The sequence below is a fragment of the Vanessa tameamea genome, chromosome 5 (genome assembly GCF_037043105.1).
Source record: "Vanessa tameamea isolate UH-Manoa-2023 chromosome 5, ilVanTame1 primary haplotype, whole genome shotgun sequence".
Classification (NCBI taxonomy): Eukaryota; Metazoa; Arthropoda; class Insecta; order Lepidoptera; family Nymphalidae; genus Vanessa; species Vanessa tameamea.
Genome location: NC_087313.1, coordinates 179,722 through 196,911, shown reverse-complemented (window position 1 = coordinate 196,911; position 17,190 = coordinate 179,722). Strand labels below are relative to the sequence as shown.

The 17,190-nt window shown below is 36.1% G+C and overlaps 1 protein-coding gene across 3 annotated transcripts in view; it reads right to left on the bottom strand.

The window, feature by feature from the left end:
* Positions 1-17,190, bottom strand: part of LOC113392499 (GATA-binding factor A-like) — a 50,226-nt gene that overhangs the window by 8,454 nt on the left and 24,582 nt on the right. For all 3 annotated transcript variants that reach the window (XM_026628961.2, XM_026628963.2, XM_026628962.2), the window contains exon 2: positions 2,573-2,808. In XM_026628961.2, coding sequence (XP_026484746.1) covers positions 2,573-2,729 — 157 coding nt within the window. In that variant the 5' untranslated portion in view covers positions 2,730-2,808. The remainder of the gene's footprint in view (positions 1-2,572; positions 2,809-17,190) is intronic.

Genomic DNA, 17,190 nt, shown 5'->3' with positions numbered 1-17,190 from the left:
CCGTTGACCAGTCGCTCGATATTAACGATTCTAAAGTAAAGTAAACTTACTTATTGCATTGAAAACCCGTGTCACATAAGCAATTTGCACGTTCTGCAGAAGTAATTTTGTTTATACGCGTGTTTATTAAAAACAAAAATAAATAACAACATTAATTTCATTTTATGAAGACATTAAATATTTTTAAGTTATCTATGTGAATATTAATTTATATAAAGCGTAAAATAAAATACAATCAAGTTATAGTAATAGTTTTTAAATGAAATAATTAGTTTACTCAAACTCGAACTCTAACTCAAATTCCTTTATTCAATATAGAAGCATTAGGTACACTTACTTATTGATAGTCAAATTAAACACTCACGAGACTCAAAAGTTTTATTGAGAGCCGATTTGAATAAAAAATAATTTGAATTTGATTTTTTGGCTATGAACATCAATATGTCTAAAAAATATTAAGATATCAATGATTCGTAACAAGATTTTCTCTTAGGTAATGGATGCACTGATCCAGAGGCAGTATTCGGAAATGAATTCTTACATTTATTGATGCTTAGTGAATATGTTTCCTTGCAAATTCGACACAGAAAGTGACATGACGTACAATTAATTTCGAATGAGTTTTTATAGAATTATAATTAGCGTGAAGAAAAGGCGTAGTGTATCTTTTTTACTTAGATATTTAAGCTTACTACTTAACCTGTATAACGAGCGACTCAATTCCTTTAGACAACATGTTCCCGAATGAAAGTATTATAGTATAAAATTCATATTATGATAAAAAACAATTCGGCCCGTCGTTCTCTCATTGTTGTTTCGTGTGGCGATAAAAAAAACTCCTAAATCATATATTTATATATTTTTTTGACAACATAATGACGAGCGTGTGACTAACAATTATCATCAGTAAATAATAAAATTAAATATATTTTTTACAATAATAATAATTAGATATACTTATTAGTTTATATTGAACTCCATGGTTACGAATATGAAATGACTTATGAAATTATTTGGAAACTCAACTGTTGCAAGGCGGCGGCGGCGGCGGCGTTAACAAATAGTGTTATGTATGTATCAGTTATTATATTTACAATTTGTTTCCATGTATTGTTTACGGTGTACGACGCTTGACTCAAAATTAATATTCATGACATTTTAACTTGCGATTATAATTTATTGGCATATTCAAATTTTAAAGTTTTATCATACAATTAGTTTGCATTAAGTCATTACTACGAGAATTATAACTTAAACTATCCGATTTGCATACCAATAAATCATCATTTTAATAAACTGTAAGTCGTATTTGCGATGAGACTGAAAAACATTGACTTTGTTTTAAACAACATGTTGCAAACAAAAACAAAACCACTTAACTAACAATCAACTGAATTGTTTGTTAAGTCGTTTTTGTTTTGTCGGGATTTATTATTGACTCATAGTTGAATCTAATTATAAACATTGAAGTTTTTTCTATTATATATAAGTCAGTCCGATAAGTTATTTAGTATGTTAAGGTAAAAGTTGCAATTTTTTTTTTAAATATAGCTTATTAGGTCAACGTAACTAGACAGAGGGAAAGGGGGGGTTCTCCAAGGGCTTATTGATCTTATTCGAATATTTAATATTTTTTTCCATTTCGAACTGTCTACAGAAAAGTCCGCGACCGAATATACAACTTACCGATATAAAAATAAATTCTTAAAGAAATTGCCTTTTGCAAATCATCTTTCAGTGTATTTCTTTTTCCAACATTTAGTGTAGTCGAATGGATGGAAAGCGAGTAGGTAGTAGTGTGCAAACTTTAGGAAGAAATTTTCTCCGGAATATAATTGAAGTGCATTGTTATCAACGTAAAAAGTTATCTGAATAGTTATGTTTATATTTTGACACGTAAAAACGTGCCCTGCTGCCTTTAGTAATCAAGTAAATAACCAAGTTATCAATATATAACAATCATCATAATCCATCCGTCTGTACTAACCGTGCTAACACCGTCTTACTACAAGTACCGCGTATCTTCTACTATGTTAATAAAATATTTTTAAAGATAACTAAAAACATCGACCGTTATATAAAAATATGAGATTGTAATATTTTAAAACATTCCGCGTGAGTGAGTGTAGTTTTTATGTCAGCGTGTGTGTATTTATGACAGTGAGTGTTTATGTCAGCAGCATTAGGTACCAATTTATTACCAACTAAAAAAAACCGATTTTAATAACAAACGTCATTTTGTTCAAGTCTTTGTAACTATGTATGTATTACTTTATTATGTGGTACCTACATCATTACGTACATTTAGGTCGTTAATCGATTGTCGCTACAGAAATGTCTCTACAGAAATGTAATCAAACCCAAGAAAAACATACATTGTTTTTCTTACCTTATTAGAATAAAGTTGAAATCATCATCCCCATCATCAACTCACTTAAATAGAACATTATGGACTATATTTAAGTGACCTCCTTCGTGCACTTTTGAAAGATCATTTTCTAAGATTTCATGAGATATATGTAGTCTACCACCGCGCTTGTGATGTATATGTAGATATCAGAATATATGTTACCGTAGGTGTCGTGGTGCGCCGCGTGGTGATGCCAAGTCTGATGAGGCGCGAAGTGCGCGTACTGCTGCAGTCGACCGCCGCCCGCCACGTAGCCCAGGCCGTACCCGTCGGCGCAGTCGCCACCGTACGCGCCACCACCGCCGCTGCCGCCGAACATCTTCTCTTGCTCGTTAGATCCTTGCTCTGACTGCACGCTTCGCTTTCTTCAAGCGATCATTCTATGTCTTGCTTCAAATCTGTCAACAGACATTATATTATGGAAAATTCATATAAGCATTTTAATAATGAAAAACATAAGGACTTTAAATTAGGGACTTAAATAAGTAGGTATATACAAATACAAAATAAATATGGCTAGACACTGTAGAAATCATGACCGCGTTGAATTGTGGCTAAGTAATTTTGGTTATCTGTTAGAAAATCTATCTATCTATCTATCCCTCGTGTCACCGGTGGAGGCGATAAGAAATGTTATCATATTATTAATCGCACGTTGCAACTGCGAGTGGTAAACAGTGTACCATCTATTACTACTTACTCGTGCTACCTTTACACACACGTGTGTTGTGTTTATTTTTGAATATTATAATTAAACACTTTCTGGACTAATTTTCCTATTTTCCATCCAACTATAAGTTAGACTCACAAGATATGGATAATGGTACACTACACTACACGTGAGCGGCTCGTGTACCATTTAACTGTTATTTATTTTTCATGTTCCATTTGGGAGTTATTGTCGATGAGTCCATATTGGCAGTGAAGGCATATCAGTATATTTTTATATAATACTTTGATTTTTAATATACTTTATTTGGATTCAATTCTCAAAGAACCTAATGTAAACGAAAGTTACACGAAAACAAATAGCTAGTTAATTAATAATAGCGGCGAGCTATGTACATTTGTTTCAGTATTTCTCTAATTTTGTCGCAAAAGATAAACTTGACTTTGACATAAAAGATAAATGATATTAAGTTTATTAAATCTAGAGCTATCCAATTACGGCGCTCCAGGAACGAAAGTCTTCGGCTTAAGATAGTTTATTAACATTAGAGCGCAGATACGCTTAAATCATGCTATGTTGATATGCATTGAGTTCCTGAGGTGCTTAGTTAATTAGAACGAACGATGGAGCGATGGCGTACAACATAATATCACACAATGTTGATAGTTGCGTGCGGGAAGATAGAGCACGCGCGCGTTCACACGCTCTCAGACCGTTCTATTGTGACGTCTTGGACGACTGTAAGTCTTATGCGATCGTAATAGTGATCAACTTAGATTCTGCAACCGCAGACTTATATTTGTAAAGAGTCTTGCCACAGTGACTCAGTTTCCCAATATCGCAACATTGAAATCATATCGTTGCGACAAGTGGCATTTTTATAGTTATACAATTGTTTCACTAAAATGTATTTCTACTTATTCTAGGTAATATTGCAGTCGCTTTGATAGCTCGTAGAATGGAAACGCTCGGAGAGTTTCAGGTTTAATACTGTTATTGGGTCAGCGTTGCGATACTCCATAAACAATAGATTCCTATCGATAGTATTCAGGGCCAGCGAAGTGTTAGTATTGATCATCGATACATTTTTTAAATTATGCAACTAAGATTTCTCTGCGGTACAAAATAAAATTATTGTGTAGGTACTTCCTATCGAGCATGGCTATGCGTAGTCTTTTTCCTCGCTTTAAAATCTTATTTTTTGTTTCAAACATCATCCTCATTTGCTTGTTTTTGTATTGAAATGACACAGTATATAAGTTGCATTAGAAAGCTATTTCGTGGTTTTGCTGCTGGCTACATTTATTCCTGAGTAATGCTGATGGGTATGTTCCACACAACGAAGGCAAATGGGCGACCTCAAGGTAAGTGGTCACCTCCGCCCATAGACAGGTTTAGGCACATATGTACTCGATTGTTGAAGACGCTAAACAAAAACTCCCTTCGCCTGCTCTTTTTTTTTTCTATGTTAGAGGTGGCAAACGAGCAGGATGCTCACCTGATGGAAAGTGATTACCACCGCCCATGGACATCTGCAACACCGGGGGGCTTGCAGGTGCATTGCCGGCCTTTCAGGAAGGAGTACGGTCTTTTCTTGAAGGTTCGCAAGTCGTATCGGTTCGGAAAAACCGCCGGCGAAAGCTGGTTCCACAGAGTATTTGTGCGAGGTAGAAAATGTCTTAAAAATCGCGCTGTTGTGGTTTTTCGGACATCTAGGCACTAAGCGCACCACGCTTAAGACACCCACGGCTTTGGATAAGGTGACTTTATTGCTCGTGAAGCTTAAATCTTCTCTATTCAAATAATCGACTATCGTCTAGTCGAGACTGTGCTTTAAACTTTCTTTTTTTTTAATGACGACGGCGGACGAGCATTTGCGCTACCAACTATCGGAACTAAGATGTCCCATATGCAGATATATGGGTAGTGTAATTACAATTACACTGAGTCACTCACCCTCTAAACTGAAACACGACATTACTAAGTATTGCTACTTGGCGGTAGAATATATGATGAGAGGGCGGTACCTACCCAGAATAGGAGAGGACCTCTCAAGAGGCAGGAGGTCTTTGCCATGCAATGGCACATTTACTGAGTAATTGAGTGAGTTTACTTTATTTTTCTTTAATTAGGCGGGCAGGTCTTATCAATTTAATTAAAATCAATATCATATAGTCATGTTTAATATTGATGTGCACGACTATCTTACTTCATCATAATTTCTGAAATATAATTTATGTTAGGTATAATATTTTTGTCAATAACTGTTAGATTTATACGATTCTGGATATTAAAATATTTATATTTAATTACAGGTAATTAGAGAGGATATACCGCTTTTATTCAAATCAAATTTTAATTTTCCTTTTATTTTTGAAACGATTTATTTAAATGATAGCGATATTTTACATAATGTACGTAGAGATGAGCAACTTATTCAAAATCAAAACTACTTTATTCGAGAAGGCTCTTACAAGCAATTCGAATCGTCGCACGATATGGGTGAAATGAACTCTACCTATAGCTGCCAGCTGCCAACTACCAGCTGGAAACGCAATACTAGTGCTCAACTTTCTTTCGCATCTACATAATTCACTTCTTATAGGCAAACATTAATGGCGCTAGCTATAGAGCGGTTAACATAAAACAGTTACAAATGATGAATGCAATCGCTAAAATAACGGTGCGCATGCGCCCCTACGTCGAGACCGCTATCCGTACTCGTATCAGCGAGCGGCCGAGCGGTCCCCGGCGCCGGAGCTATATTTCAGCGCTATCTAATCTCGCGGCAGATGGCGGCACGCGCCTTTTTTCCTACCCCCACCCCGTGATACTAATGACGCTATTACGATCTATGTCTAGATCGAGATAAGATCTGACGTTTTATCACTCAGTCATTATTAGCGGTAATTTGCCATCTTTGAGAGTTATTTTATTGGTCGCAGTTAGACGCGTTCATATTGACTTTTTGTAGGTTTTTTGCTAATTGAGGCTATCAGTTACGATTCTATATCTCAGAGATGCTCACAAACAGTGATACTGTAGACTATTCTATGAGCTACATATTATATATTTTTATTAGTTTGATAATTCTCACAGCGCCAATGTCTATGGGCGTTAATTTTATATAACACAAGTAATATTTTTTGCTTATTAATATAATATTATTTTACAAAAGACCACCTTCTGTAAAATATTTGTAAAAATTCACGAGACGTTTCTTCTAATTGAGGGCACCGTGGACAAAGACGCGGGCAACGGCTAGTGGCGTCGGCGGCCTAAGACTTCGGTTAGATCTTACGCTTATTGTTGTGAAAGCATTATGATTTGGACTAGTTGATATTCACCCATAAACATTTTTATGAGTACATTAAGAAACCATAAAATATATTTCACAAAACATTAAGGAAGTAATGTTAACCAGAGTACATGCGAGCGTCATAAAATTTGCAGCGCTTGATAGTTTAACGACGGTGTCATATGCTAATGGCCTTCGTATGGACGTAATGTCGGTACGCGTATTCCTGCAGCGCTGCGAGCGTGTAAAGGTTAGTTGAGGCAAAAACTGGAGTGCGTGGGTGAAGAGCATGCACCTGTGCGGTTCTGTGTCGGCTGCGTCGCCACTTGACACCACATGCGCAGAGCGGTCCACTGCAGCGACTATTTCAATCCCTAATACAAAGACGTAAGGCGCTGATGATGGGAATACAAGAACTTAACGAGACTTTTTGTGTGGGAACTCGTTGTAGGAACCGTTATTATTGTACCTAAAAATGTTATTTTCTGTTTGAATCGTCCCTACCTACTCACTCTACAGTCTACCTAATGGTTTACTGTACGAGTTTTTTGGTTTCGATTGTACACGTCCGTGGGCTTACAGTAAAAAGTGAATTTCGGGGATTTGTTTATTATTAACAATAAACTTACAAGTACGCGCTAAACGACAGACGATAATGAGTGAAGTTAATCAAATGCTTCTAATAAAAACAATCGGTAACAAAGATCAGCAGCGAGCATGCGCGTAACAAGTGCATTAAGTTGTTCAATATGATATGTTGCAAAATAGATCAGAGATGCGAGTGTGTGAGCCGCATTGATTGATTGTCGAGCGCGATACGCCAGATACCGGATCACGTCACCTCCCGCTAGGGGTGGCGCTGCTGTGTTAGAGCATTCTAGTACGTCGTCCATGATTGTATATTACTTATTGTAGGATTAAAGTGTTCAATATGAAAAGTTTATCAATATTATACAAATCCTTTGTTTCTTTATGGCATAAAGGGGATATTGTCCCAAAAAATCCTTTCTAAACAAACCTTCTAATTCGAAGTTTAAGTATCTACTTAATAGATCCTTTATGAGAGTGAAGATATTTTTAGCGATTAAACAATATGAATAATAAAGTAAACAAGTACTCGAGGCCGCCGTATTGCCACGAAATAAACACAAGGTCGTGTGTAACGCGGCGGAGATGCGCCGCCGCGACGTGTTCCTACACCGCGATATTAATTACCACGCGACAGTCGACAACTCACCTGCATCTACTTTATTAATGTGGCCGATAGCGCGAGTTAGCATTACTTACGTAGACGAACTTAGTCAATTCGAGCACAGCTACATAGATAACTCAGAGCGCTCCAGTAGTTTTTTAAATTAATATTGCTTAGCTTCATACGGGGCGGTGTCTTTACTGTCTACACACAAAGGTTTGTGCTTACTATAAGGTGTCACATTTTATATTTACCTTTGTCTCTAAATAATAATAAGAAATAAAATAAAATGAAGAACTGCGTCGTGATATCGTCATCCCTAGGCAGGCGAGTGGGGCTGAGTGGTGCGCCGGCGCCGCCGCCAGACGACTCAAGTGCTCTAAAAGCGCCTGCCGCCCGCCTTGCCCTAGGTCAGACGTACAGACGTACAGGCGAGCGCGATACAAATAGTACCAGAGCACTTATCGACTCAATTACACCTTGGACACTTGCCTGGTATTTGGTTCTCATCAAAGGGAGTTACGCTGCGAGATCGAGCTCGAGCTAGGCCTAATTATAAGCGTCGGTTATCGCTTGATTACTTACTAACTTATGTAACTGGTTTCATCTCGCAATGATTATTCGTAGAACCGAATTCTCGTTAAAATTGCCCGCCAATCCAATGAGACTAAAAGAAGTTGTACCCCAATACGTTCATTACGAATTCACACCGTAATCGAGTCCGCGGAATTTAATTAATGTTTATTACATGCGTAACGTCTGTGTGAAGTTCACGTCGGTGTTTGTAAAGTTTTATTAAATATAAAATTTAATAATACATATTTTGTTAACTCGTATTGTCTTCAAAACGATTCTAGATCAGCGCGAAGAAGATAATTAATTATATAAATGTACATAACATGTAAATGTACACAGATTGTTCCGTCGCTTTCAGATATCTTTTTATTTATCACGTTTGAACGATGGTGATAATATCTAAACATTTTGCGAACCTTCGAATAAACATTTAGGAATCAACGGATTTTGTTTCGTATCAAATCATTACTGTTATTATTGATAATTTTGTACAAAACAACTTAAGTACTTTTTCTACTTTACACTTTGTATAAAACTACTAAGAAAAAATATGTACTTTATGTTTTAGTTTTACAAAATTCTAAGGATTGTTTAAAATCGTTATCTACGAGTCCCTCCATCGATAAAAATATCATCGACGACGTATATATTAATATAAGATTTTATTACAAAAAAAATGTAAACGAGTAAAAATATCAGACGACAGGGCCGTTATTGAATTTACGATTCGAAGGCGAAGCGGCCGGCGCGGGCGCAGGCGTGCAGCGTAATGTAAGCCGTGAGGCCGATGCATAATAATTTTTGGGAGGCGCACATAAATCGTGCGGGGCCGAGCGAGCGCTAATGCACCGCATAAATCCGCGCACCTAGACGCGCCCGGACGCGGCCGGACGCGGCCGGACGCGGCCGGACGCGGGACCCGCTCTTGCAGATTGTCGACTTACGGAACTTTATGTTTCCATATTAAATGATATTATACACTTGTATACGATATATTGGATGACACAGTACTCGATACAACGAAAGTATAATACGAAACGTAGCGGTAACTGTTATAGGTAGTTTCATTGATATGTAAAACGTATAAAAGACATTACGAACATATTTGCGTCTTATCAAGTTTTTATTAATAGTTCTCATTATAATTAACTGTTTCCATATATTATCACCTATAAAAATGACTCATATGGAGGCGGTAAGCTGTGTTTAGTAAATAATTGTTATTACCTTCATTTTGAGATAAATTCTCATATCTAGTAACAATAACAAAACGTATGCATGGTGCAGTAAATCGTAAACATAATTATGTCAAAATATAATTATAGCTGACAAATAATCTCAGTGACCGTCAAGAATTTTTCAGTAGCAGCTGAAAGTTTTAAAGTAGGCATCACACTCCTGATCTCTGAAAAGCAGGGAGTGTCATTTGCTTTCAAGTCTTCTCTAATTGGTCGGAACATCGGATATATGAGTGAAACGACTGAGACCTGAGTCCCGTTTCGAATTGGTAAGCCTCGCCTGTGTCTGAAATTGGTTCGGAGATCGTGATTATTATGTTTGAGAAACATGTTCAGAAGTGTAGTATTACGAAGTCTCACGAATACATTAATTTATTGCTTACTATTTAATAGAATTTGGTATAGAAGTAGTGGCCTCATTGCAAGATTAAAAGTTTGGTTTTATGCACACGCATCTATTTTATCGTATATTATGCAGCGTATACTTGTAGAACACATAGGTTTGTCATATACCCTCAATACTATAAATATTTTACGTTTTGTTGAATCTGAAGGCGTTTTGTTTGTTCCAGCGGTACCATTCCGTACCATTCTACGATATAACACACAATCTACGCCACACGTTCCGTACGTACTCACTTACCTACGTAATGAATTCATTCTTGTACATACAATAAAGTAAGAGTTAAATAGATGTTAATTAATTTAAATTCTATTGCGTAGGACTATGTTTTTTTGTGTTATTCTCTGATTTATTAATGATTTTCAGCGCTCTAAAGCTTAATTCTTCATTATGAGTGGCTCATCATAGGTAAATTTGGCTCATCATAGGTAACTTATATGTTAAAGCCAAGCAACAATCATTAGTGTTTTTTGTACCTGTTTGAAAGGTGAGCGAGCCAGTGAGACTACTTGTAGTGGTCACAGCTAACTGTACATCCAAACGGCATCACAACTCGGTTGCCTAACTTGGTGGCGATTTAGGGAATGACTTAATTTCTAAGTCTATGTCCAGTGGTGACAACTTAAGGTGAACTTTTGACCGTCCGCCCGCCTATATTATAAAAAAAATATAACCTTATTGATTGTACGGCTGCATTTTTAATTAATGGTTATAGTTTCAGTAATAAAGCAAAGTAAATTTATGAGGAGGGGCTCGGGAATGGCATTACCCGCGGCGCCGGCGCGGATTCCTGTGCCTCGAGGTGTTGCGTGTCTGATTAACTGCCCCAGAAATATGTGTCAGCACCCCGAAGATCACTGATGATATATGGTAACGTGTACTATTTCCAGTTCACTCACAGTTCGCCCTGTCATTCTTCGCATACTCATCTTATTAATGAATCTAATTGCACTAGTGTTAAATTCATGAAAGTATAAAATGTAACTACACTTACAGTAAGAACTAAAATATGAAATGTTAATGTGTAGCGTTATTTGTTTTAAGAGTTTTGTAAACTTTTCCCTGCGTGCAAACGACGCAAGAAAGATCTAAATATATTTTATTAAAGTAGGATCATTCAAACACCTTTGACACGCCGCTTGTTTAAAGATTACCTGTTATTAATGTAACAAATATATATATTATATATACAAAAATATAAGTCATTTCTTGGTTTAAAAGAACAATAAATTGTTAAAATAAACATACTTAAATATGTATATCATAAAACTATACCAAGTCTCTAACTAGATAGTACACTTAAACACCATGTTATCATATTGAATAAGCCACTCCAAATGTATAAAATTGGACTCGCACATGTGTTTTTTTTGCGCGCACATAAATCCCGGCTCGGGCGACGAGCGACGCACTAATAGCGACAAATTTGTATCGACTCCAACACGTGTCGGCGTCAGCAAGCAGACACCGGCTTGTAAATAGCGCTGTGTATTGTGATACGTTTGCGTCACCAATATTTCATAATTATGCCGTGTGTTGGGGTCGGGGGTGACGACTTATACGCGTTTGTGCCCGCATCCCGCGTTTGTACTAAACTATGGCTGTCTTTCTAGCATTCATAGGATCTTTATAGCCATTTATAATATTTACAAATGACGCATTACGATGCTCACTTCCGTGACAAATAAATATTAACAGTAAGAAGTCGAAACCAGACGTTGGTACGGAACCCTCAGAGCCGTTGACTAGCATTTAGGCGGTTTTCATTTTAATAAGCGAGTGGATGATGAAATATTTATGATTAGCTTAACAGTAACAAAATCTTCGTATAACAAGGAATAAGTACTTATTGAGAACGAATAATTTCAGTCCCATACGGGTAAGGATTGTTATAAACAAATCAAGTACATTACACATTATATTTTCGAAATCAAAGGTTAGATAATCTTTGGGCAATTGTCGTTTCGGAACCTCTTCGGCAATTAATTCTTTAACTAACATAAAAAAATATAGCTCGACTCTAATTCGAATGAATTAACCGTAGAGTAATTATTATGAAATTGTTTGTCGCTCAAAGTTGACACAAGAAAGAGGAGTTAAGAATCGGGTAATGTCAAAAACTGTGAAATTCGAATTCCAATAAAAGACAACGATAAATGTTAACATAATATGATGATTTGTTAGTACGTTGTGATTGTTGTTTGTCAATTTGTAGTGCAGCGTCTCTCTAGTTTAGTATAGCGATGTAGGTACAAAAATATTAGTTATTGAATCGGTTTGCTTCAATCACAACATTCTTACAATATTAAAAATATTTTGTATTTATTTAATTATGAACGAATAATGATTAATTGGTTAACGATTTAATAACCTTCTACCTAATCAGTGCCGAATGAATTTCCCCCGCTGCTCCTGATTTCTTGCTCGCAGTGCGCTTTACATCATCATAAACCGTATATTGGTAATCAAATCGTAAAACCGTTGACCAATTACCGAGCAGCCGTAAACTTGTAGGATTGTTATGTTTACGCTTGTTATGTTATATTACTGCAATTTCGTCTACTGGGCCGGTCACCGATCAGCTACCGGCCTGTATAACTTAACTGCCCCATTTGATAGCTTAATATGATCAAAGATTTACGATGTAACTGTATCATTTAAGCTTTCGATTCATCTCCGTAGACATTTATAAGTATTCAAAATGTTATGACAACGAATATTTACATAAAATAGGAGCAATAAATAATAATCAATAGTCGCGTAGGTACTACTACTATGCGAGTTGAGTTGCTTAAGGGATACTGTGTTTGCAATACACTGTAACGCTGGTCAGAAATTATTACAGCGCTTTGTATAGAAATAAGTAATAATCTACATTTACATAACATCATAATTGTCTATCTAACTATAAAATTACAAAACATATAATATTGAGTCACACTTCATCTATTGCGACATTATTGAAACAATGTCTGGAGAAGAATTCAGCGCAGTATTTGTTCGATGATATTTTGAACAGATATAATTATTACTAGCATTGCTGCGCAGCGGCCGCACGTACATTTCGTGCACGTTCCCCGTGAGCGGCCGCGGGCTCCAGGCGGCGTGGGCGGCGCGAGCGGCTTTCATTCGTTTCTACATTACTGACTCCACTTTATGTTCGCTTTATGAAATCGCTCTTTGATTTATGGCCCCATAACATAGCTATGCTTTTGCCATTAACTATCCAAATTATTAATAATTAACAAGTAATCTTTATTAGTCGGATAGATAAAGAAAGTTTGGGCATTTTTGATAAAAATCAAATTAGTATGCAAATGCGCTCGTTCATAAAAGTCAGTGAATAGCGTGGAGTGGTTTCGTCCATTAAAATATAATGGACCGAACAACAATCAGCCCGAATGTAGATCGCTGTTCGCTTATCTCGCGTTCGAGGCGCGTCTGCACATCATAGTTTTATGAATCATGAAATGTTTTATTAGACGAAAGTGGAGCTCGGCTCAACCGCACGTCTATGATTGTATATTACTTAGTGCTGTTGGAAACCCTAATTATTTTAATACCCGCGTTGGCGATTACCAGAAAATGATTATTTTTATGACTTGAGACTTTTCAAGCGTCGGTGGTCGTGGGTTTCGTAAAAAAAAGGTGCCAGCATAATCATTGTACAACATTTTGACTATAGGTCTATGGAGAGTATTTTAATACCAATGTTTTTATTTAGTATCATATATACCTATAATAATTTCAAGTCAACAACAAAGCGCCGGCAACCGCACCTGTGTAATCGTACCAAGTAGCTAACGGACCCCACCCATAGGACTCCGTACTCCTGAAATTAAACAGCAAACTTAACCAAAATAAGGCAAGCGATATAATATGAAATGCCATAAAAGACCAATCTGTATTTTGTAATACCTACACGCTTCGAAACCTAAAACAATGATTACCTATTATTAAAAGTATTGTATAAAATATGTTTTTGTGTTAATTTAATACTTAATTGTTCAAAGTCTTTTTATGGACCAGCTAAGTATTTTGTCAATTCCAAAAGTCCAACGATAGCAATTGAGTGGTACAATCAAGGTTACGAGCAACCGAATTCAATTTAAATTTTGGTGTCTCGTGAACGTGATAGACCTAAGTACCTACCTAACATTCGTAACAAATATTTTAAAATAAAATGTAGATTCTTTTTAAAAAAAATGTTTATTTAATTTACTTATAAACTAAAACTGATGTGATTAAATGGCAGAGGTAAGTGTTTGTTCTACAATTGTATTTGTAAATGTAAGTGTCGTATACGAAATTATTTGCAATTAATTTGAAAATAAATAACGAATAACATGCTATTTTGAAATAAAACAATGTTTTTATCAAATGAAATATAACTGAAACAAATTACAATACACCTGCCGTACTTAACTAAAACAACCCTATTATTTCTTTGAACTCGAAACATAAGGCCATATTTAAAGTTTAAGTATATAAATAGTTGTAAGAGTGGAGGGCGCGCCCCGAGTGCGTAGAGCCTGTAGCCCCGCCTCCCGACCACCCGCCCACGCACACGCCCCGCCCCTACAGCCTTCGAACGATTAATGGCGATACGCGCCCGCTATTGTCATAACTTATTGTACGGGAGGTGAGGGTGACCACGCAACCCCTTGTACTTTTATTCTAATACATTTCAACTCAACTCACTCAGTTGTAGGTTCTGTAATTATAGTCATTCCCTGAAGCCTTCTCGTGCTCGACTGATACTGTATTATTTTGGTTTAACCGTACCTTTGTTAATTATAAATAGCTGGGAGCAATGAAACGCCTCGTAACGCTTTATCTCGCGAGTGACAAGTGTTCGTATTTCATGTCGCTCGTACATAATTAATACTCTCAATAGCCAATCAATAAAAACAGGCGAATGCAACATATTTTTAAGTGTCATCTGGTCAGTCATGTTAGCAAGCTGACGTTTTGCTTCAATTGCACTGGACTGTTTCCAGTCTAGGTCCAAACTTACCATAGGTACTGCGTATCTCTTCCACATGTACCACCCATGTAACATTTTATGACGTATTTCCTCTTACTTTCATGCAATCTGCGATTGATTTCGTGAGACGAAACGAACTGGTATGAAGCCGGGCAATCACGCACTATTTGATTTGACCAATTAGAGCCTGCAGTGCTAGACTTGGCCGTCAAATCAAATCAATTTTATTCAAGTAAACTTCACGACGAAGCGTTTTTTAATCGTCAATATTAAAATACTACCATCGTTTCGGAAAGCAGCCTCCAGCGAGAAGAAACGGCAAGAAACTCGTCACAGGGTACCAACCCATTTTTCGAGATAATATAAAATTCAAGTTGTTTATCACCGAGGTGAATGTTACACATCACGTGCGACTACTGTAAGGCTCGCTCGTTTTTATGTCACTATGTCACTTACTGCAAAAGTCCATTTTTTTTAAAATAATCATTGATACTTAAATGAGAGTTATTTGATTCAGGTTAGAACTGTCATTAATTAAGATATTATGGTGATTATAAAACCATCTATCTACTCCGAGTACTTGAATATGTTGTGTACCATGACCGAAATTGACTGTTGTATCGTTAAATAGTTTGTGGCTCAAATTTATTGCTGCCTAATTAATAGGTTCCAAATTATTCTCATTACCTATTTATCTATTTTAAATATATCTAGATGTTTGAATATTTGTTTTAGTCTACCTGGCCCAAAATTAGCGTCAAAATTAATTAGAGAGTTTTAATGTAATCTAATTAGATTATAAAGTAGACCTAAATTGTTAGGTCTGGTTAAGTTACCGTAAATAATTCTAACAGGTATTCGATATGTATATCTTACTATAATCATATATCGTGAATTCGTTATATCTTAATAAAAACTATACATGTACCAACGTAGACATTTACAAAATGTAGGTACTTATAGTAATATCACGCAAAGTTGATCCAACAAATCTTATTAAAGAATACTTTTTAATAAAACACACGTTTTATTGTCACCCTAGTTGGCGCTGTATTCAAATTGCCGATGCATGTTAATTACAAGTTAGTGTGCGTGTTAATTCGGCGGTGTGTGTTAAATAATAAACCGGTCCGTCGCGACTTGACTCACAGTACCTCGGTACAGTGCAGTGGGCCGGACTCTACCTCTAGACACGTCTACTGACTCTAGGCCTTTGTATGAACTTAGATGAAGGTACGGTAGAACTGCTTTCAACTATGTATTGTATAGAATATGTAATCATATTTTTAGTTTTCTACGTGAAATATAATTTTAAAATAACTTATTGGTAAAGAGGCTTGAGAACTTCGATGATCCTAAAAATCTTTAAATGTTTAAATTTGAGAATGTTAAATCTATATTTGTGTATCTTGTATCTAATGTTAACTTTAAATTTTGTTTCTAAAACATTAGCAATCATATTTATATATTTAAAAGAAAGCAACAATTTCTTAAACGCATGATTTGACGTGAATAATTGAAGAATTATTCTCAACTTATATGTAGTTTACGAGCACTGGAGAGACTGTCCTATGATGTAGACACTGTAACAAGTGTAGCTTAATATCGTTAAAAATAAAAATGTATACAGCGTTCATGTAAAAGGAAAGGCAGATAATGTTACAGTATAATAAAAACACTTTGAGGCTATCTGGTAACGTTGACATGTTGAATTATCTTTTTGTATATCTAGTAGAAACGTTGGCCGCCCCGTGGTGTGCGTATAATTCACTATCGTAGGAAGTTTTGTTAGGTGTTTCTTTTTTCCTACTGTTATGGTTTATGTCATACATTAAACTCATTTATCAACAAATTATTTAAAAGTCTAATATCAAAATTCTCAATCGTATAGCCAGTCACCGGTCGGTGCGGATACAAGCCACTTCTACGGGCCGCTGTTCCGTGCCAGTGCAAGTACGAAAGTTAATGAAGTCTAAGGCAAGAACGCGGTCAATTAAAAGTTTAAGGAATGATTGTTTAGATAAACGAGAAGGCATCGGTAGAGAAGGTTTACGACGCGCCGTACATCGTGTTTCCCGCGGCATGTTTTATGGCGCTTTGCGTATTTAAATTAGTTATTACAGTAAATACAAACTAATCTCAGGTCATTTGATGGCCGTGCTAAATTACTTACTTTTATCTATATGTGTTCACTTTTTATTGTTTTATACAACGTTGATTTTATGGTTTCAGATATGATATCAACAACAAACAAGTTAAGGCTTGAAGTTGATGATTAAAACAGAGTTTAACTGCCATCATATAATACATACAAAGAAAACGACAATACAATTTATCACAAGTATTTCCTCGTCGCTGTAAGGACGTCTATCTAACAGTGCACGAATTAACTATATAAATATATATTCTTTACATA